General features: G+C 44.9%; 2 protein-coding genes across 7 annotated transcripts in view; both read left to right on the top strand.

Annotated features, from left to right (window-relative positions):
• The window catches only part of LOC138207266 (3',5'-cyclic-AMP phosphodiesterase 4B-like), a 49,021-nt gene extending 40,710 nt beyond the window's left edge, over positions 1 to 8,311 (top strand). For 3 of the 6 annotated variants that reach the window (XM_069164375.1, XM_069164377.1, XM_069164378.1), the window contains 9 exons: positions 1,667 to 1,760; positions 3,351 to 3,607; positions 3,713 to 3,811; positions 4,246 to 4,410; positions 4,753 to 4,852; positions 5,097 to 5,251; positions 5,370 to 5,501; positions 5,582 to 5,764; positions 5,860 to 8,311. In XM_069164375.1, the coding sequence (XP_069020476.1) occupies positions 1,667 to 1,760; positions 3,351 to 3,607; positions 3,713 to 3,811; positions 4,246 to 4,410; positions 4,753 to 4,852; positions 5,097 to 5,251; positions 5,370 to 5,501; positions 5,582 to 5,764; positions 5,860 to 6,231 (1,557 nt within the window). In that variant the 3' untranslated portion in view covers positions 6,232 to 8,311. Of the gene's footprint in view, positions 1 to 324; positions 1,066 to 1,666; positions 1,761 to 3,350; positions 3,608 to 3,712; positions 3,812 to 4,245; positions 4,411 to 4,752; positions 4,853 to 5,096; positions 5,252 to 5,369; positions 5,502 to 5,581; positions 5,765 to 5,859 lie in introns of those variants that run through there. The other 3 variants (XM_069164376.1, XM_069164379.1, XM_069164380.1) reach the window with 2 other exon arrangements.
• A 7,600-nt stretch (positions 8,312 to 15,911) lies between these two features.
• fzr1b (fizzy/cell division cycle 20 related 1b) lies at positions 15,912 to 22,966 on the top strand. The gene is made up of 14 exons (XM_069164686.1): positions 15,912 to 16,126; positions 16,457 to 16,657; positions 16,829 to 16,930; positions 17,065 to 17,128; positions 17,233 to 17,360; positions 17,659 to 17,741; positions 17,863 to 18,046; positions 18,840 to 18,905; positions 19,031 to 19,133; positions 20,251 to 20,432; positions 20,589 to 20,822; positions 21,112 to 21,216; positions 22,082 to 22,174; positions 22,354 to 22,966. The coding sequence occupies exons 2-14, from the start codon at positions 16,580 to 16,582 to the stop codon at positions 22,393 to 22,395; spliced, it is 1,464 nt and encodes a 487-aa protein (XP_069020787.1). The 5' UTR covers positions 15,912 to 16,126; positions 16,457 to 16,579; the 3' UTR covers positions 22,396 to 22,966.
• Positions 22,967 to 23,008: the final 42 nt, after the last annotated feature.

Here is a 23,008-nt window from a genome sequence, read left to right as displayed (position 1 = left end):
GTGAGAAAAAGATTGCCAGGAGAGTAACTGACAATGAGAACAATTCAGGTCCTTGAAATGAAACTGATTAACATTGTTCTGCTGTCTATAGTCGTACTCCTATATTTAAAAGTAAAACTCAAAACCAAATCTGGTTAATTAATACCCCGTGTCTCCTCACCCATGTGATAAACACGGTGGTGCTTTGAAGCCTCACATTGCGCAGTATGCATTGCATCTGTTCTGCATTACTGAGCAGGAGAAGCGTTTCAAGAAGGTGGGGGGGGGGGGGCAGTGTGGGAGGGGAGAGGGAGGGGGGTTTCAGAAAAGCACAGGAGTGAGAGAGAAATGGCTAGAAACAGAGAGTGAGAGGAAGATGGGGGGATTCTCCAAGCTCTCATTTCTGCAGTGCTGTTCATGGCTCAGTGTTCAGCCCGGGTGGGAGGCAGAGAGAGAGAGAGAGAGAGAGACTCCACCAGTCTGTCTGCCACAGAGGACTTTAGAGCGCATCCCCCCCCCCCCCCCATCCTGCTTTTTTCCGTTCTTTTTTCCCCCCCCTCTGTCGTGTCGGCTGCCTTTCCTCCCTGCCGCCTTGCTCAATCTGGGCTCGGGAAGGCTGGATTTCCCCCCCTGCATGTCACTGGATAACATTTGGATGTTGTCAGGACGCGGCCGAGGATTAGAGAGACGGACAGAGGCGGCGAGAACCGAAGGAAAGGCAGCGAAATATTGACCGCATCCGGGGGGATTCCATCACTCTCTGTGTCACGTTCCTTGAAAACAATGGGCGCCGCTCAGAGGAGGCTCATCTGGCCGGGGATGTAGGGTTCCGCCACAGCCCGTCTCCAGAGGCCCGGGTGTTTGTTTTCTTTTTCTTTTTCTTTTTTAAACCGTCGTCGACCGTTTGGAAGGCGGTGATTTTAGTGGCGCCTTGAGCGTCGGGCTGTAAGGCAGAGCTCAGCCTTGGGGGTCCACTCAGAGAGGAGCACTCACTGCTTCTGCTGGGGAGCGCCAGGGGCTCAGCAAAGCACCAGCACCATGCCTGAGGCCAACTACCTGTTCTCTGTGTCCTGGGGATACATCAAGGTCCGTCCCACAGGAGACCTGCCATTGATGGGACTGTGTGTGTGTGTGTGTGTGTGTGTGTGTGTGTGTGTGTGTGTGTGTGTGTGTGTGCGCGCGCACATGCTGCGTGTTCCTGTCTTTTCACTGCAGCTGGTGTCTCAGATTCCTCACATTGATTTTGTTATACTTCGATTACACACTTGGATATCTTTGATTACATTAAACTGATTGTGTCGTCATGCTGGAGCTCAGTGGTTGCATGCATTTAGAAAACGAGCACATTTTCTTTCTCTGGAAAAACTGCGCATAAAGACCAGTGCACCGTTTTGTTTTTGTTTTTTTAGTTTTTTGTATATTATGCTGTGTATATTTTTGTTGTTGAAATGCTGAGCAGTCTTAGTGGCTAATTGAAACCAGGGCCAAGAAGACATAAACACAGACCTTATATGGCGCATAAAAAAAAAAAAACAGAGGCCATGTTCTCATGGGACGTATTCCAGTGGAAAATAACAGGAAACGCTTTATTCCTCTGCTCGGAAACAGCAGTAAAATGATTTAATGGATATGTACTGCTTTGTTTAAATCATTTAACTTCATTTATGTTTTATCTCTCTGCTTCCAGTTCAAGAGGATGCTGAACCGGGAGCTAAGCCACCTGTCTGAGATGAGTCGCTCAGGCAACCAAGTGTCAGAGTACATCTCCAACACCTTCCTGGGTGAGCACTGCAGCACGTATTCACACACAAACACAGCCGCCGGACATGGCGCGATCACAAAATGTGCTTTATGAAGAACTGCAGTGTAAGGCTTCACTGAGCCAACATCCTTCAGGAAGGACACCGTGTGCATATGGCCGAAGGTTGTGAGGTTACCCAAATCATGTGCTAAGTGGTGGAGAAACTCCTATTTGGTGTGCACCACTGCTTTCAAACCAGTCTGATCTGGTGTGGAGGAGAGAGGCAGAGTCCCCCTCGCTCTGACTGCAGAGATATGTGAAGGGAGGAGGGAGGGCATTGTACTCAGGGAAGACTTCCCTCTGGAGAGATGAGGAGCAGTGAGTGGGAGAGAGGGGGAGAGAGGGGGAGTGTTTGTGTGTGCGCAGCACGGTGCCATCAGGCCCAGATAGACGGTGCATTATTCATGGGGAGGACGGCAGCGTGTCCTTGTCTCTTAAAAGCCCGGCGGCATTTCGTGACTCAACTGTCCAGCAAGCCAGTCTGCCCCTCAGGTTGTCCCTCAGGTTGTCCCTCACGTTGTCCCCCCTCCTCTCATCCAGCTCACCACCAGCAGACAGCCATCTTATCAGGGCTGCATGTGCAGGCTGCTGTTCTGCTCTCGCTAGTTAAACACGCCTCCATCTTCCTGCCTCGGAGGAGAAAATCCCAAACCAGAAAATAAGAGAAGACGGGGAGGGGAAGGAGGTGCTGGATGCATGTTGGAAAACACTCCACCTGGCAATAGAAGTGGTACAGTGAACGAGGTTCAGGCGCGATGGAGCTGCTCTGAGAGACGAAGACAACAGCACAAGCTCAGTTTGTCTTTTCAAGTTCTCTTTAATCTGCATTGCAGTTCACACCTGTCAGGTGCAGACAGATCATTCTCCTGTGCTTTGTGGAGGATGCAGCTGAGATGTTGCTTTTTCGCACTGCGGTGCGTGACGTGCGGCGCGCGCACACACACACACACACACACACACACACACACACATCGAAGGAGTCTCACACACACATCGTCTCAGCTGCGTACAACATGTGACAAATGTCACTCAGTTAACAGACTGGATCGCACGCACCAAATAAACCCGCATACTAACACGTCCCTCCTCTAAACACTTCGGTTTAATACGAGCGGTCCACCATTCTCTGAACTGTTATTACAACATGACTCAGTTTCACAGAACGCACAAGCAACTTTTGGTAATATTGTCATAACATCTCAGTAGCCCTTCTTGGCCCTTTATGATATTAACATCGCGTTTTTAAGAAAATATTTGCGCATGTGATTAAACTTAGTTTCTTTTAGTCTTTACAGCTGTTCATGGAAATGTATTTTTAGTGGAGAAGACAGGAAGTGAGCGACCGTTTGCAAATTAAGTGACTGGCAGTGCAGTTTTAACGCGTTGTCACGGAGGTGTGAGGTCAATTATCTGCTCCTGTTAACTTTGGTTACTCAGTACAGTGGCACGCGAGTCAGGAGGCTCCTGCAACAACCCCCAGAGACTGAACTAAAAAACAACAACTTTGAAACCTCTCTTTTTTTAATCTTCTGCCTTTCTTGTTTTTGTCTTCTATTTTGATTTTCTGCAGACAAGCAGAATGAGTTGGAGCTTCCGTGTCCAGTTCCAAAGTCGAGGGAGAGGAAGAGGAGGCAGGGCCAGCAGCAGCAACAGCAGCAGCAACAACAGCAACAGCAGCAACAACAACAGCAGCAACAACAGCCGCATCAGGGCGGGATGATGACACAGATAAGCGGTGTGAGAAAGGTCAGCCACACATCCAGCATCTCTGGAAGCACCGGGAATCGCTTTGGGGTCAAGACGGATCAGGAGGAGCTGTTATCGAAGGTAGTGCGACAGATTGCACAGCCAACATATAAACAACAACAGAATTGTGCGATGTTTTGAGTCTTACTGGATGAAAACACCTAAATCCTGTCCTCTTGTCAACAGGACCTGGAGGACATCAACAAATGGGGACTGAATATCTTCCGAGTCTCTGAGCATTCCCACAACCGCCCGCTCACATGCATCATGTACACCATCTTTCAGGTCAGTCGCTGCGTCTTCGTCCTCAGCTTCCACCTCGTCAAGTCAGAAAGAGTGTTCGGACTATAGAGGGCACGAGGTGCAGCCAGTCGGTGTGTACACCGTGTTCTCCGTTGTGATCTGCGGTCCGTATCAGTGCAGGAACAGATGCCAGACAACCATTAGCAGTAGAAATTGATTTCTGGCTGTGAATCATCGTGGCAGAAGATAAACCTGTTTTTATTTTTCTCGAGTGCGTGATTCTCGGTTTGACAAATACGGAATTTGAGGTTAGACATCGAATGCATCTACTGTAAGAGATGCTCGTAAATATGAAGAGATGCCCCCTCCCCCCCCACCCCCAACCAAAAAAAAAAAAAAAAAAATCTTCTGTTCGGAGTCTCTTCTGCTTGTTAAGGTCCTGTTTTCCTAATTTTCCTCCTCTGTGGTGAATGCAGGAGCGAGACTTGATGAGGACGTTCAAGATTCCCACGGACACCTTCGTGACCTTCATGCTGACCCTGGAGGGCCACTATCACTCCGACGTGGCGTACCACAACAGCCTGCACGCTGCCGACGTGGCCCAGTCCACACACATCCTGCTGTCCACCCCCGCGCTGGATGTAAGCCACGCACACACTCTGCTTCTCTGTTGTTGTAGCTTTCTACAGAGCCGACCGTTCAGCGTCACGACTTTTAAAAACAAAGCACAGTTGGAAATAGTTGCTTGTGTTGACGTTTATTAGTTCAGTATCTCTTGACTCAAGTTCCAGTTATTTGATTGACACCTGACGTCATTAAAGAGTGGAATTTTCACCCACACCTTTTTCTCTCATGTTGTTTATATTGATTTAATGAGGTCATCGTTATCATCAGAATGACACAAGGAACACCTTTCCTTGTTTAGCCAGTTTATTAACCGTGAAGGCTCATCTCCTCTTCCTCTTCCTCCTCTTCAAACGTAGGCGGTCTTCACTGATCTGGAGATCTTGGCAGCCATTTTCGCTGCAGCCATTCACGACGTGGACCACCCAGGAGTGTCCAACCAGTTCCTCATCAACACCAGTGAGTCTCGTTTCACATCCATCAAAAAAGAAAAAGTCAACAGCACTCACTTAAACTACATTTACAAAACGGGCAGAAATATTTGCATGGGATCTGTCTCCAAAGGCAACAACGTGGGATTTTTTTTTTTTTTAGGGACGTTGAGCGGTTACCATGGTTACCTGCCTTGAGTTTTAAAAAGCTGGAACTCTATTTAATTTCTCTCTTCCTGTCATGTCTCCTTCCCTCCCTCCTTTGCGTTCAGACTCTGAGCTGGCCCTGATGTACAACGATGAGTCAGTGCTGGAGAATCACCACCTCGCCGTTGGCTTCAAACTGCTGCAGGAAGACAACTGCGACATCTTCCAAAACCTCACCAAGAAGCAGCGGCAGTCGCTCCGCAGGATGGTCATAGACATGGTGAGGACATGTCTCCACATGTGTCCTGAGGCTCCAGCCCAGTTTTAGCTTTCAGAGTAGTCCTTGAACCACTTTTATTCCCTCTTCCCTAAATGTTTCATGTCCCTCTGTCCTCCAGGTTTTGGCAACAGACATGTCCAAACACATGAGTCTGCTGGCGAATCTGAAAACCATGGTGGAAACCAAGAAGGTGACGAGCTCCGGTGTCCTGCTGTTGGACAACTACACCGACAGGATGCAGGTGAGAGACGTGCGTCCACACACAGACACGAACACGCTGATGAACACCACACAGAGAAACAAGATGCTGAACGGTCGAGTGTTCTGCAGGTGCTGCGTAACATGGTCCACTGTGCCGACCTGAGCAACCCCACCAAGCCTCTGGATCTGTACCGGCAGTGGACCGACAGGATCATGGATGAGTTCTTCCACCAGGGAGACAGAGAGAGGGCGAGAGGGATGGAGATCAGCCCCATGTGTGACAAACACACAGCTTCAGTAGAGAGAACTCAGGTAGAGACCATGTACATCCAGCTCCTAAAATAAAAAGCTCATATTTTGTATTTATTTTTACTGACATCATCCCGGTATTTTTTTTTTTTTTATAGGTAGGCTTCATCGATTACATCGTCCACCCTCTTTGGGAGACGTGGGCCGACCTGGTCCACCCCGACGCCCAGGACATCCTGGACACACTGGAGGACAACAGGAACTGGTACCAGAGCATGATCCCCCAGAGCCCCTCTCCTCCTTTCTACACCAGCGATGGAGAAGGAAGCCCACACGGGGAATTGGAAGGGGGGCCTCCAGCGAGCAAATTTCAGTTCGAACTGACGCTGGACGACCAGGAAGGACAAGACAGAGACAGCAGGATGATGGACACAGCTGACGGGTGCGAGCACGTGGCGCTCAGAGATCGTCCCTCTGATCAGGACGGCGTAGAAACGACGACGCACGATGTCTCCCCGGCGGAAACATAGCTGAGCTGGTGGCGTTTCTCGGAGCGCAGCAGTTTTTTTTTGCTGAAGTCATTTTAATTGCAGTGGAGCAATCCTGCAATCTGGCTCTTTGGAGCTGCCTGGCTGAGAGGGCCTGACTCTGTGTGGGGCACCCATGCAAACGAGGCTTGGAAACCCTGTGGCAGTTTGTTTTTGAGCCCCCCCCCGGAAGGGAGCTGGAAGCGTGTCGCCTCTCTTCTTTAAAGAAGGGACTACTGTCGGACCGCAGAGGAGGCACGGCTGAATCTGGGATCTTCCAGACAAAGAATGTGAAGTGGATGGTGTGAGTCCGTGTACTGAGACAAGTAGAAACTCTAAACTTGCACTTCAGGATATTTTATGTTCATTTAGATTCTTTGTATTATGTCGACATTGGATACCACCCGCTAGTGTCCAAGCAAAACTACTGGTCAGCAAGTTACTTGTAACCACGTAGTGTTTTTTTTTTGTTTGTTTGTTTTTAAACACGTGTTCAAAAAAAAGAAATCAAAAAAAAAAAAGAGTAGTGTGCCTTTTTTTACAAGCGTTTCTTTTTGTAAGTGTTTTTATAATTTATTGAACACATTCATGTAGCTGTAAAATGTGTCAGGTTTTTCTACAGAAAGGACATAATTGTCTCACACAGTCTTCCTAATGTTCTGGCAATAGTATAAGCTTGTTCTCACTAAAGTGGATGTATTTCTAAAATCAGTTGACTTCCCAGCACAATTTGCACTTTGTGGCATCCTGTCAAATGACGAGAGCGTGGAAAAGCTTTTGTTGAAGACATCACGATGAACGCGTAAAAAAACAAATGCCGATTTTATTTTATTTGTCCACATATTTTCTCCAAAAATACTTAACGTAAGCAATTAACTAACTCGTAGATCAGATTCCTTGAAAAAACATTTTGTATTTTTAGTCTAAAAACCCTCCAAAGATTCTGTAAAGTAGCACTTTGATAAATTCACTGCCACTTCTCCAAAAAAAAAGAAGAAAAAAAGTGTGATCACATCACCTCAAGAGTCAGACTGATTCCTCACATCTTCCTGTAGCCCGGTTAAATCACAACTTTTTTTTTTTTTAGTCCCGAGTTCTTCCGGATTGGAAAAACTGTTTCCACCCTGTAATTCTCCCTTTTTTCTTTCCATCGTCTCACACACACCTGTTGTGGTTAACAGCATTCCTTTCTGGTGAACACGCTTCACACCGTGACTCATTTTGAACTCTGAATGACTGTCAGGCTGCGTGCACACTTTAAAAACCTGTTTGTGATAGAATAATTGTATTTTGGTCATTTTTTATTGCAGCACTTTTTGAACATGTGGACAGCTCTGCAGCTGGTCGCTGATCTGTCCAAATCTACCTTAAAGGTACCACGTTGTAAGGTGCAACCGTCATAATACGAGGAGATCGGTGTCATGACATGACACTCTTCTCCTTTCAGTGTGTGTGTGTGCGTGTGTGTGCGTGTGCGTGTGTGTGTGTGTGTGTGAGTGTGTGAAAAAGTGTCACAGTCGCACAATCTCGTTGCACCCAGCTGTGTTGTTCTGACCCTTCAGCTGTTTGTAACAGTGTATTTATTACCTTTTCCTTGTATATGATAATATGGATTGATAATATTCACTGTATACTTGGTATTATTTATATGCACTACCACGTGTCAAATCACACTTTAACTGAACTCGTCTGGTGGTTCGTCTGTATCCAGCAATGTATTTTGCTGCGAGACCATAACATGAAGTTATGCAGGTCAATTTTTTTTTTTGGACACTTTGAGAAGTTGAAACGTTTGTACAGTCCAAACCAACAGCAGCTCCTGTGACCTGCCGCAGAAGCTATGTAGTCTTTTCTTCCTGGTGGGTTATGAAGGCTGGATCTTATTTACTTCGGCAAATTGTGTACGGTGACGGGTCATTGTACAGCTATAAGAATATTTGCTGAAATATAGAGCATTGTTTCAAATGTATTTTTTCAGTGTTTTCCTCACAGTATATTGTTAAAAAAAAAAAAGAAAAACGGTGTATGTTGTGCTCAACAAATGTTTTCTATCAGATTATTAAAATGGGCATGTATAACAAAATCTTCTGGTCTGAATGTTGTTGGAACTGGCGGATTTCTTCTGTCTTCTTTTTATTTCTAATAGTTCAAAACGTTTCATCAGCTGGGACGCTTGATGAACCAGTAGAATCTTTTGTCTTGCGGGTGAAAGGTTTTAACCACTAAAAGTAAAGAAAAGGTGCCGTGAATAGATAACGTAACTAGATCAGGTCGATATTTAGTGTCGACTACACTCTGCCTTGAAAACATGGCCCGGTCCAGTTACACCTGTGCAGTCTTCCAAGGCAGGTAGGATGCTGGAAGCCTCTCGAGTGGATCTATCCTCTCTGTTGGTGTAATCCCACACGGACTCTGTGATGTTGAGCTCAGTGCTCTGTAGAGGCCAAACCATCTGTTGCAGGACTCCCTCGTCTTTATTTTTCTTCGTGAGTCTGACTCAGTGTTTGGGGTTTTTTTGTTTTTTGTTTTTTTTTCTGCAGTGGAATGAATTTGGGACCAATCGAACTTTTTTTTTTCCTGACAGCGTTGCGTAAAGGATAAGATTAGAAATATCTACGGTTCTTAAAACACAGTACCCCGCATTTCGTGCCTATGTTTCACTCCGCTTTTATGTGTTCAGGTGCACAGTTCACTTTCAGCGTCACAAACGTGATGATGCATCTGCAAGATTCCGACTGATGTGGTTTTTGGTTCACGTCACGGCTCCTGTTTTTCAACTCTTGAGAAGAAAAACAGCGAGAAGGTGACAGAAGGAGGAAAACACCTCCATTCAGTCACTTCCCTGACAGTGATAACTGTGACTTCTCTTCCCTTTAAATGTTGAGTTCAGCGCTGCTGGACAGCGGGCCAGCAATGTAAACAGGAAGGGTAGAGATAGCGATGCTATGTGCAGGGGCCCTCAGGGCATTCACTCTCCCATAGCTGCGAGCACCTTCACCCCAACAGATCTGAACAGGCATCTGAAATACGTGATCAACAGGACGGCATGCCGAGGAACATTTACATGAAGCCAGAGATGACTCGTACAGATTTGGCTTCAACAAAACAGACTTCACTAAAGACATCTGCTGATATGATCTGCTGATGATTTTCACTGTTCACATTGCATGGAAGCTCAGCGGCTCTCCTGATAGTGTGTTGTTTATCTGGTTAACGATTGTAGATTTACTTATTAACTTCTTTTGTTCTCAGCTGCTGACATACGCAGCTGTTTCTCCTTTAGTTCTGTCAGGTGTTTTATAGCTTTCATCTGGTCACCGGGTTTTAAAACGACACTCATTATTTAACTATAAAAAATAACCAGCTGGGATAAATTAAAAAAATCCGACAGTACCAGTGCTGACAGACCGCTCAAAAGGTCCCTTGTTTAATGCAAAATGTACTGACCTAAAACAAGGTAAACGTATTCCATGTGCGATATATGATCAAAGAGTCCCGAGGTTCATTTTTGTTGAAACGTGTAACATTAAACTTTGGAGTTTGTGGATGTCTAGAAGACAACAGGAAACCTGAACCGTCCTCGTCTTCCTTTAGATTCGGCCAAAATGGGACAAGTGTTTATGGTAAACATGGGCGCAGACACTTTTCCACGGTGGTGGTCCACACTGCCATAGCAATGGGCAGAGAGTTTGTTTGAAACTCTAACACAAGTCCTGTGGTTTGTTGGCGACTGACGTCAGCAGGGTGAAGGCGCCCTGCTCCGGCAACGTCTGTGAACTGTCTGGGTTCAGGCCGGGCCGGACGCTCCGACTGCCAGCAGATCCAGTTGACAGCCACTCGACGTCCTTTCTCCACTCTACCAGCCAGGCCCTGAAAGGGCCCGCGGCCCGGGGCCAAGGCAGAGAGGAAGAGAACCACTTCCAGCCAAACAAACCTGCTCTCTCCATATCCACTTTATAAAAACAAATGTCTTCCTGCAGTTTCTCCTGGCCAGCTGCTGTTTGTTTTTAGTTGGGTTGACAGTAAGGAGTGAAGTCAGTGGGAGGAATACGGGGTAAAAATGGGGCAATCCGGGATAATTCAATAGCGGTGTGTGTGTGTGTGTGTGTGTGTGTGTGTGTGTGTGTGTGTGTGTGTGTGTGGACGGCAGAGATCAGCTCCGAGTGGCTGAGACAGATGGCTGAGGACGTGAGCTCAAAAAGACAGTTCTGCCCCGCTCTGAGGAATATGATGAATCTGGAAAAGATCAGATGAGGCAGTTGGCTTCCTCTCAGGCCTCTTCTGTGTCTGTGTCTCTGTCTGTGTCTCTGTCTGTGTCTCTGTGTGTGTGTGTGTGTGTGTGTGTGTGTGTGTGTGTGTGTGTGTGTGTGTGTCTTGTGTTTCATGGACTCTAAAAAAAAAAACCCTCAGTAAAACTGCAGGATTAGGACAATAGCAGGATGCGTCCGTCCCAGAAAATGTCACAAATCATCAGAGTTATCAAACACGGCGGCAGTCGTCATAGATATGCCATTGTTTCTCCGAGTGTGGTTTTGCCTTTGCATGCAAATGTCTCAGATGTATTTGAATACATGGAGCCCGTATGGCAGCAGTTATATAATCCGAAGAACAGGCAAAATGCACGAGAACTGTCACAACATATCCAGAATAAAAGGAGTGTTTTTGTGAGGGGAAAAAAGGTTTTTTGTTTTTTTTGCACGCAGTGTTTAACTTTTATTATTCAAGCTTCGCCTTAAAGATCAGAATAATATAACTCAGTTCGATATGTGGAATACAAACACATTTTGGTAATTCTGTGTGATGAATGCTTTCTTTAAAAAAAATATATACACTGGATGTATGTGATTTAAAAAAAAAAATAGGTGGATCCTTGGACATTACTCTGTGTGTAAAGCACTCGTCTGTGTCAAATCACATTTAATCACTGTGCGTTTAAGGACGCGGCACCAGCCTGACATTTGTGCTGAGTCCTCTTGGCTCTTTACCCAGCATGCAGCCAGCTCAGGGATTGTTCGTACATGGAAGGAAACATCCCCGTGGGGACGCAATGGCCCACAAGAGTACACTGCGATCCTAGTTTGTCCAAAAAAAAAATATAATAAATATATATTATGCATGAATACTCACAGATGACACATTCGAGAACGTGCGTACACAGACACGCACTGAACACGTTGTGACATCCGGCAGATAAACTGACGTGACAAGGAACCTACTGCACCTGAGGGGGAAAAGAAGAAAGATAGAGGAGTGAATATTGATTATGCATCAAAAACCAGCCCGAGAAAATATATATATATTTTTTATTCACCAATTTTCTGCCACTGGAGCTTTTCTCTGTGAAACCTGGAGACCATTATGGTCTGATCAAGTACCAGAAAAATCACGTTTAATCCATGTGTCTTTCTCTTGATTTTTTTTTTCTTTTTTTCCCAGATCAATAGTTGTCCTGACCTGACTCGCAGACAAAGAGATGCACGGGGTCAGAGCATGCAGCTCTGCAGCTCTCTGGTGTGCGTGGGAGGAGACACTCAACGTGTGCTGTAGCGGCAGCAGTCTGTGGTGGAGGGGAACGAAACCGAGCGAGAGGGAGGCCTACACATTATGAAAACATCAGATACACCACATCTGTAGGGGTGACATCAACAAAACATTCGCACTGAAGCGCAATGCAAAGGTCATCTTGATCTGAGACCTGGGAGGTTACATTTAACATGTGGTCTTTTATTTTTCACCTAAAAACAGTTCAAATAAATGTTAAAACTGCTGGAAATTACACTTGAATCCAAGTTTTGAGGTGCCCTCAAATCCATAAGTAAACAATAAGGGCTTGCACTGTGTGTGTGTCTGACTGATCAAACAACATATGGCACTGCTGACATCATCTGAAGATAAGATGGTTGTTTGACAGTAAAACCTTGCCTCTGTGTTTTCCAGACTTCCGTTCATTAAGCAACAGCACTTACTTTTCCATCACAACTTTATCTAAAAGCTCTAGATGTCTAACTGGAAAAAAATAAAAATGCTGAGCCTGCTCTCAACACCTACAGCCTTACAGTCAACTTTTTCTTTCCATTTTTCATCATAGTGAAAGTGTTATTTTTCTTGTCATTGCGCAAGAGATGAGATTACTCAGAGTCCTATTGTTGTTTTGTGGATTCCAGTAAGGATCTGACAGCGTCACTGGCCCGGCTTCCTCTGTGCCCACTCAACTGCACTGTATTACAGGAGCGATAAGGCTGCAGCATTTCCCTCCCCACCCTGACCAAGGTAAGCTCTACCTGGCTGCACATTGGTCTGTGTGGACATGATGGAGGAGGCAGATAAGAGAGGCTGTTGTGACTGGGCCGTCTTAAAAAGCAGAATGTGATGATGGTCAGATAGCTTCTTGTAAGTACATGCTCGGTGCTCGTGTCCCTTTGTGTCCCCATGTATGCACGTGTATGGCATGTGTAAAAATGGAGTGTGCTGCACAGAGAGGCCCATAGTGCGTAATTTACAGCGGTGGGAAAGTGCTCGTATCCTTTACTTCAGCAAAGCAACACAACAGTCTAAAAATACTTCATTACATGGTCGAAATCACACTGAATAAAGAAGAGAGTTATCAGCAAAATACTGACAAGGCTTTCCATATTTTGTCACCTCATCAAAATGTAAAAGCCCAGTTTGTGTCCAAATTGAAGGTTACTATTCTCTCTCTCTCTCTCTCTCTCTCTCTCTCTCTCTCTCTCTCTCTCTCTCTCTCTCTCTCTCTCTCTCTATATATATATATATATATATATATATATATATATATATATATATATATATAAAACGTCACACTACATCATATCATCGAAAATGTCCAAAAATGTCATACTGATATTGCAGGAATTCTTTCCATAACACTGTCTAACATTAATAATTAGACTTTGAATCTGTCAGAAGCCAAACAAGGCGGGCGCTGAATAGCTAACGTAGCTAAAAGTCTATAAAGTGTACATTGTACAGTAACAGTCAGCTGATGTGTCGGTTATTATTATTGCCTCTTCAAATAAGCTGTTCCCTGTTCAGGTATCGGTTACTTATTATACTGTCTAAAAAAAAAAAAAAAAAGACTCCCATGTCCGGCTGCCCACTTGACGGACCAACACCCCGACGTATGGTGCCAACTACCTAATCAAGGAGGGAGCACCTGAGGGGGGAGACACACAAACAGGTTTTCCTCCACAATGGGAAATAAATTGAAAATAAACAGCAAATGACAAGAGACAGAAGCATCGACACAGGAGAATATATTTGACATATTTTCTACTCTCATTTTGTTGGTGTGTGTGTGTGTGTGTGTGTGGGTGAGGAGGCAGATTGGTATTTTCACAGTATTGGGGGGGGGGGGGGGGGGGGGGGGAGAGACACACGACCCCCTTGAAAAAGGCAGCGGCTACGCCCACACATGTGATTGTGCACGTGAAACGTGGTTTAGGAACATTTTCATGGTGTAGTGTGTGAAGCCAATGTAGATTCCCATGTTATAGTGTGTTGCAACATGTAGTAAACATGTGTAATAGATGTGATCACGTGTCCGGGAGAGGAACGCAACACAACAGTCTAAAATACTTTATTAACAGTTCAATATCTCACTGAAGAACAACCGGATTATCAGCAAAATCTATTAAAAGTAAAAAAATTATGTTTTTAATTTTAGTCCAGTGGTTCTGAACCAAAAGGCTTGTGTACCCATCCCAAGAGAAATTATAAAATGGGTTTGAAAGATGAAAAAACATCTTCATGGTGTAACATGAGAAGCACATGTAGGTTCCCACTTGTTGCAACATGTGATCACATGGGTCCAGGTGGAAAACATTTTCTGTGAGGGAACTACAGGTGTGCACCTGAATTGGTACTTCTGCAGTAGTTTGGGGGTATAAGTGCAGAACAGACGGCTAAAAGTGATTGATGAACACTAAATGGTGGATAAATGGTGAAAACAGCAAAAAGTAATGGATGAACCGTTGAAATTGCTATCTTAAAATAACAGATACCTAAAATGAATGGATAGCATCTTATTTGATTATTTTATCTTTTTGAGCTCAACATTTTTTTTTATTTTCATGAACCTATCTTATTACAGCTGATATTTGAAGTCATATTTCTCTGCAATATACAAACTAAAGTAGGTTGAATTGGAGGCGGGCATGTGAAGTAGAACTCTAAAACTGTGCTTGATTACAGTATCTACAGTACTGTCTGAATCCAAAAGAGACACGGGAAAGGAAATCAGAGATGATCTGTAAACAGTGTCTGTGTGTAGCTCACACTTGGTCGGCTGATATGTAAAAGCCAGCTGAGCAGTATGTCAAAGGGCATCGTGGCCTGAAGAGCCTACGTGCATCTCAGGGTGCCACCAAAGATGCCTTGTCTCCACTCTACCATGTCCGCCAGGCTCATTAAAACCCAGGCTGCATCAGGGCAGCCTTCCGGTGTCTGTCTCCATTTCAGTGCCCAGAGCAGAACCCACACAAAGATTGAGTTCAAAGAGTGAACCTCTATCTGCCTGTTTTATTTGCAAAGTGTGCTCTCCGGTACTGTTGGCAGGGGTGGGTGGAAAATTTAGTATCAATGAGGGCAAATGCAAGAGACCTTTATTTACTTTGAAGTCACGTTCACACGGGGGCCCTCAGGCAGGCTTATGCTATCAGTACCCTCGCTATCTGCTGGACACACAAACTTTTAATGACAATGCAGATTGTGTGCAGGTTCATTTAAAATCTATCTACAGGAGTCTCCATGACTTTTGGAGTTCTTGGTGGCCTGAGGACTATTTTCCCTACACACTTTTTTGGTGTCTTGACTTAGTGTGAGGAAATTGTGTTGTCTTTTTTAGTATCTTATTTAACTTTTTAAATATGCAGAATAGTGGCTTATATATATATATATATATATATATATATATATATATATATATATATATAGAGAGAGAGAGAGAGAGAGAGAGAGAGAGAGAGAGAGAGAAGAGAGATAGAGAATAGTAACCTTCAATTTTGACTAACTGGGCTTTCACATTTGATGAAGGTGACAAAATATGGACAGCATTGTTAGTATAGGAAACAAGGAACAAATGTTTTGCATATTATATATAGAATATATATTATGAAACATGCCATCAATTAAAATGCATGTTTACAGTATTTTTCAAAAAAGGTCAAATCAAGTAGGAAAACAGCGTTTTTAACTGTTTCAGAGGGACCTGAGATCAAGCTCGTTTCAAGAAACGTTTCTTTTAAAAAAAAAAAAAAAAAAAAAAAAAAAATATATATATATATATATGTTTTTTTTAAATTTATTTATTTATTTTTATTTATTTTTATTTTTTTATATATTAAATAAAATAATTTTATAAAATTATAAATATGGACAGCATTGTTAGTATAGGAAACAAGGAACAAATGTTTTGCATATTATATATAGAATATATATTATGAAACATGCCATCAATTAAAATGTATATATTTTATAAAATTATATATAATTATGTTATTCTACTTCCGCTTAAAACGTTCACGTTGGATTTTGGAAGCGCTACGTAAATTGTTGTGCAGTACAGCAGCGACACACTGTGGCCCTGCAGGGAATAACCAGCTCTAGTGACAACATGTGGCCAGCGGGCGTCGCTGTTGAGTCGTGCCCCGCGTTGACTGCACAGACAGCAGAAGTCAGCCGAGCAATTTCTGCTCCAGCTGATTCGGTCGCCATCTTTATTCGTGAACATAAACAAGACCAGCGAGCGGCGTTGGCATTCGGACGCACCGCTGTTCCTCGGAGGAAAGCGACGTCAGACTCTCCCCCCGCCGCGGCGCCGACCTCTTCGACCGAAGATGACGGTTGACTTGGTCACCTGAGCCGCCGCCGTCGTCAGTCGGTAAGACGTACAAGACAAGCGTCGCCGACGGGTCGTCAGCTGATGTTTGTTACACCGCTTTGTAAACGGGTTGTTGTGCGCGCGAGCATGATGCCATGACAACGGTGCGGCCGTCATTAACCGTGAAGCCTTCCGGTGTAAATCGAGGGGGGTGGGGGGGGGCTCCGTGTACGTTTCACTGTACGCCGATAATAACGCCGACTTGGTGTTTAAACCGTGGAGGTTTAAACCAGGCCATTTGGTTCGTGTTCAACCTTTGCTTTGAAGAGCTGCTTGTGTCTTTACACCGCTGGTTTTCTGTTGTGAATTAAGGTTACCGGTTTTCCACAGAGATGGGGGTCCGCTGCGGATTTCCTCACCGGGAGGGAGCGGAGGTTTAAAGAGGGGGGGGCGGGCGGGGAGGGCAGCAGAGGGGGGGGGGGGCCTTTGCTGCTCGTCGTCAGCCCTGAAGAGATGGACCAGGAGTACGAGAGACGGCTGCTGAGGCAAATCAACCACCAGAACCTGCCGACGGAGGCCCGCCTGAGCAAGGTGAGGTCCGGAGGAGGAGGAGGAGGAGGATGGTGGTGGTGGTGGTGCATGCACCACCCTGGAGAAACGGGGTTGTGCGCCGACACAGACTGACAGAAGTGAGTGCATGATGAAAATCACTGCCCTGCAGTAACCTCACTGGACCGCTCCTGTGTTGTTGGTGTTAAACAGTGTGTGAGTGCTACCTGCAGTCCTGTCAGTGTGAAGTCGGGGGACCGCTTCATCCCCACCCGCGCTGGAAGCAACTGGAGCATCAACTTCCACTACGCCAACGTGAGCTTGTTTATTCATTTATTTGTCTGCCCGGTGAGCCTTTCGCCTGACTTGTCATGCTGTGCCGTAAACACAGTAACAGCAGTAATGAAGGCTGAGGTTCACAGCTGACGTCCCTTTCCCTTCCTTTGCAGGAGAACTGTCGCTCTCCCAGCCAGAACCACAAAGCAAAGGAGGCCAGTTCAGATTCAAGCAAAGGTCGGGGATCCCCTTTCCTCCGATGTGTTATCCCCCCCCCCGTTGATATTTCAAAGCCTTGATCCGTGTCTCATCACCGCTTTCAACCGCCGCCCCTCCTCCAGATGCTGTGGCGTACGCTGCCCTGCTGAGGAACGAGCTGCTGGGGGCCGGGATAGAGACGGTGCCAGACCCTCACACGGACGAACGGCGGCACGCAGTCCTCTCTCAAGACTCTCGCAGCCTTTTTAGGGTACAGATCATGTAAAAAAAAAAAAAAAAAGCTTATTCATTAACGATCCTGGACTTTTAACTGTCCAAAACCTGAAGGACAAAACATTCTGTCCTCCATAAACAACAGGTCACGAAGCGGTCAATAATATGATGTGTAGTGCCTGTGGTTTGGTAGAATGATGGGACTCAACTATAAAATCCTTTTCTGGTCCATCACGCATCGTAATTGATGAATGAAGAGAAAAGTAGAAAACACTGACCTGGATTCAGCTTCACTTTCTGAATATGATTCTTCTTCGTGCTTCTCTTCTCTGCAGTACACTGTCCACACTAAGAGAGTGCCTTTCGATAGCGATAATGAAGTCTCACCATACTCCCTTTCTCCACTTAGTAACAAGAGGTATGAAGAGTCCCACTCGCTGCACGCCGAACAGAACTGGTGCTTTAAACTGTACTCAGCTCTGTCGATTTTCCCTGTTTGTTTTTTGTTTTTAAATTTATTTATCTTGATGTTTCTGTAGTCACAAGCTGCTCCGCTCCCCTCGCAAACCGGCCCGAAAGATCTCCAAGATCCCCTTCAAAGTGCTGGACGCTCCGGAGCTGCAGGATGACTTCTACCTCAACCTGGTAGACTGGTCAGCGGGCAACCTGCTGAGCGTCGGCCTGGGAGCCTGCGTCTACCTGTGGAGTGCCTGCACAAGCCAGGTCAGGGTTTAAAGAGACGTCACGAGTTTCACCGCGGGATTTCTCCTCAGTCACCCGGTGCAGCCCCGCAGATGACAGAAATACAGTGTGTGTGTGTGTCCGGTCTCATCTTGTCCCTCCGCGATTTCATATCCTTGATTTTGCTGCGTTTTTTTTTTTTTTTCTCAAAAATTGCGATGCTGCGTGCAGTTTCGTGCATTTTTTTTTTTTTTTCCAGTTAAGTTACGGGGATTGTCAAAAGCCGCAAGTCTCGGAAAAAGATAGAATATGTTTTCGTTAACTATTATCTAATGAACGAACATATGCTATATGTAATTACGCCCTATGATAATGAACATACTGTACATGCCAGAAATATTTTAGAGCTTTTTTAAAAAAAATTTTTTTTATCATGAACTTAAAAAAAACATCATGTCAAAGTTAATAAGAACCGAGTCATAAAAGTGACCATTTTAAAATACAATCTGTGGCTGTTATATAGAATACAGAGGCTACATCCTGTGCAAAAAATAATTGCTTTAAATTGTTATAATAATAATAATAGTAATAATAATTCAACACATAAAGTATGCTCCAAAATAAAGTTCTCTCTCTTACAACTGTGAGGAAATGTAAAACTAATTTAATTGAACGCACATGTATGACTACACTGATGCACGGAGGTGGAAAGATTTGCAGCATAATCCTCATAATTAGACTACGTTTCCCATAAACCCTGTCACTTTTGTTTTTTGAGGTAAAAACTGATGGAAGTTGAAGTGTTTGATTATGTGTGTTATGTCTATATTAACAGGTGACGAGGTTATGTGACCTCTCTGTGGATGGAGACTCTGTTACATCTGTCTGTTGGAACGAGAGGGTGAGGCCGCCTAATCTCATCATCTACTTATTTATCACACTGTTACAAGACAGAGAGTAAGTGTTCATAGAGAGGAAAGTATGGAAAGAATAAAGTTGTATTTGATGTCCCCCCCCACCCGTCAGGGAAGTCTGGTCGCCGTTGGAACCCACAAGGGTTACGTTCAGATCTGGGACGCAGCCGGAGGGAGGAAGCTGACCAGTCTGGAGGGCCACTCAGCCCGAGTAGGTCAGTCACAGCTGGAAGACAGAGGAAAGAAGTGGATTTAGACTTTAATATGATTCACACGGTGGTGCAGTGGTTAGCATTGTGGCCTCACAGTAAAAAAAAAAGGTTCTGGGTTTGAACCCGGGCCTCTCTGTGCGGGGTTTGCATGTTCTCCCTGTGCCCGCGTGGGTTCTCTCCGGGTACTCCGGCTTCCTCCCAACATCCAAAAACATGCACCTCAGGTTAATTGGTGGTTTTACAAATTGCCCTTAGGTGTGAATGAGAGCGTGAATGTGCTTTGTGTCTTTAAATGCACATTAACATGAATCCAACATATTGTACCGAATGGATAAATGGAGGCAGATGTTATCTTTCAGTCAGAAATGCACACATTCAGCGACACACCGGAGCTCTCTCACGCTGGGCACCGGTTCACTAACAGGGCGAGACTAGCCTGGACCCGTCCCTCAAAGCCTCCCGCACACAAAGAGGAGGCCCCGCCCCTATCGCTGCTGAGCCAATCACAAGGCTGCATGTTGGCTCTGTCAGGTTCCCCGTGATTGACAGAGAGCCTATTCAGTCCCCAGCTGACTAGAATCCCAGACACAAGGACGCACGCCGCAATATTATTTGAAAAGAGGATACCGTTGTAAAAAAATAAATAAAACAAATTAATGAAAAAAAACAACGACATTTACTTCACCCACGAATCCTTGTGCAATCATTTTTGCAAGATATTGCTGGCTAAAACACTGCAGCTCCTATCCACAACAGCCAACTACTGAGGCCAGTATATTATTATGCCAAGTGTATGGACTTATGCCTGCTTAGTATTGAATGCACAATGAGAAGGTATGTTTATACATGGATCTAGGCTCAGTTTAATATAAAACACAATTTGATACAATATATATAGTAGGGGGACCCTGCTCCATCTCTATCAGTTTGGGGGTCCTTGGCCTGAGAACAGGCGTCCAGTTAGACGGACCAACTGCCCGAAGTTAATCCGCAACTTCCAGCCAATCAGAATCCAGAGTTTTGAGTGTCAGTGGTTTACGAACATATAAGAAACACCAGGTGGATTTTTGACAGCCGCAGTGAAACATGAGACCCTCCCCTCCCACTGTTCGTGCCCAAGGTGCTCTGGCGTGGAATGGGGAGCAGCTGTCGTCCGGAAGCCGCGACAGAGTGATCCTTCAGCGGGACGTCAGAACGCCGCCCTCTGCTGAGAGGAGGCTGCAAGGTCACCGGCAAGAAGTGTGTGGTCTCAAATGGTCTCCTGACCACCAGCACCTGGCGTCCGGAGGCAACGACAACAAGGTGAGGCAACAAAGGAAGGATTCAGAGTAGCATCTTGATACTGGTTCAAAGGATTAGTAGGAGTAAGTTAATTCAGGCTTTAATGATCTAGCAAAAAAAAAAAAAATGTCTTACCCCAAAAACATCCTTCCTGTCCTCGTCTTGTCTCTTGCCCAGTTGCTGGTGTGGAACAGCTCCAGTCTTCTCCCCGTGCAGCAGTACAGTGACCACCTGGCAGCAGTGAAGGCCATTGCCTGGTCGCCCCACCAACACGGGCTGCTGGCGTCAGGTGGCGGCACAGCTGACCGCTGCCTGCGTTTCTGGAACACGCTGACGGGTCAGGCGCTGCAGAGCACCGACACCGGCTCCCAGGTCTGCAACCTGGCCTGGTCCAAACATGCCAACGAACTGGTGAGGACACACGCACACTCAGGAAATGTATAAGCCGTCTCTGTACCGAGCTATTGTCCTGTTCTGAGGTGTTTGGTTTTTTTTATGTGCCGTCACCAACGGTATGAGCTGTGCAAGACATGATGTCATAATACACCTTTAATACACAAGGTTTAGTTTTTGCTGAGATGCGTTGACTAAAAATTATTTTTGAGGTTCTGGCCAGTGTTGGTTTTGTATTAAATTAAATAATATTCACAGTGTGTTTCTAATATTCCACTTCTTCTAACTCTTGGTTCTTCGTTTCCAGGTGAGCACCCACGGCTACTCTCAGAACCAGATCCTGGTGTGGAAATACCCGTCTCTAACGCAGGTGGCCAAGCTGACAGGACACTCCTACAGAGTCTTGTATCTGGTATGAACACATGTCTCAATGAGAGGCCATGCATGTTCACTAGAGGACCAACACATGCCTATTTGTGGTTGCTGAAATATATTCTACATATATGTTCCTGTTGTGGAAGATGTATACAGATACTATACATAAGAAAAAGTAGCAATAGCCCAGTTTAAAAATGATCTTTTATAAATTAAACTCCTGGATTTAAATTTTACAACCCTCTGCCATCGTGACAACGTGCAATAATGTACTTAAAAATACTTCAATAATGTACTTAAAGTACAAAGAGTGGACCCTGAGAGTGTTTATATCTTACATCTAATGCATTAAAGTAGGGGCAGCATTTAAATGTTGTATTCTGTTTAGTTTAAATGGAGGGAATTTTAACTCATTACACCATTTAATGCATGATATCTGGTGGGAGTTAAGAAATATGAGTAACTTTGTACAAGTAAAGAAATCCCAACATCTCCAGTATCTCTCTATTATGCTTGACTGAACTTCCTCTCAGGACCTTGTGGTGTGTATAAATGGTGGTTGATTGACATCGTCCCACCTGACAGTTGTTGTTAGGACCATTGGGTTTGGACATAGTTTGGTAACATCATGTTATTCTCAGCATAACTCCGCCCACTGTGCTCCTGACCTGAGAGGACTATATTCAGACAGTAGTTGAAAACATCTGTGTGTGTTTGCAGGGCCTCCAGTTTCCTTCTTAAATATAGAAGCACGAAGGAACTGAGCACGGGAATTTATCTCTCTTTCGAGACCTTCTCTGAGCATTTTGTTCATTCATTTCCAAGTATACACAAACCAAACTGTTCACTCCTTCACCACTTTTCCTCTCCTCCTCCTCCTCCTCCTCCTCCTCCTGTCTCAGGCGGTGTCACCAGATGGAGAGGCCATCGTTACAGGAGCTGGAGATGAGACACTACGTTTCTGGAACGTCTTCAGTAAGACACGCTGCACCAAGGTACAGTCAATCAGCCCATTACAGACAGTATCCATCATATACAGACTGATAAAGTCTGACTAATTAAACATCAGTTGGAGAGGTATATTTTAGGGGATTTCTGGACAAAATAATCAGCAAAATCGCAGATTTAAGAGCCATTTGTCATATTTAAATGTTTCATCTCTTTCTCTTCCCAGGAATCAAAGTCAGTGTTGAACCTCTTCACAAGAATACGATAGTAAACAGCCCGGGGTCAGGACTGCTTCAGGAGGAGCCGCCTCTGCTGTGGTTGAAACGAGTCGAACAGCGACCCTCACAGACTGTCCTGCAGAACTCTCTCCTCTCAGCACCGACCTCCACCGCAACGCTAAAATCCACTTTTTTTTTCTACGAAGGATGCAGCCTCCTCCACCTCCAACTACAACTGCCATCCCTCACAGTGATGTCACTGATTAAAAAAAAAAACTAAAAAAAACTACACAAACAAAACAAGCAGTCTATTGTCACGACATGTTGTCTGCTACAAAACTTTTGGTCCTGTTCTCTTTTCTGTTGTGGAAGTGAAGTTGTTTTATTATATATTAGCAGAAGTATACGTGTACAAGAGTTCTAAGCTATATGATGTAATGATGTAACATTTTTAAAAGGCTCTCCTTTGTAACAGAGAGAAGACGCTGCCTGGATGGGGTAAAAGGGGGGGGGGTTTCTATATTTTGATAATGTGTGAATATGATCTGCAGCATTATGCAACAGAAGACAAACAATAAATACGTGAACAAACACACAGTTGCTTGTGCAGCTGCAACAAAACGATCTGTTTATTGTGTGTTCTGTTAGTTGGCAGAGAGATAG

Source organism: Embiotoca jacksoni, unplaced genomic scaffold (genome assembly GCF_022577435.1).
Source record: "Embiotoca jacksoni isolate LCO1_2020_lvr unplaced genomic scaffold, fEmbJac1.0.p SCAF_31, whole genome shotgun sequence".
Classification (NCBI taxonomy): Eukaryota; Metazoa; Chordata; class Actinopteri; family Embiotocidae; genus Embiotoca; species Embiotoca jacksoni.
This window is presented reverse-complemented; position numbering and strand designations above follow the sequence as displayed.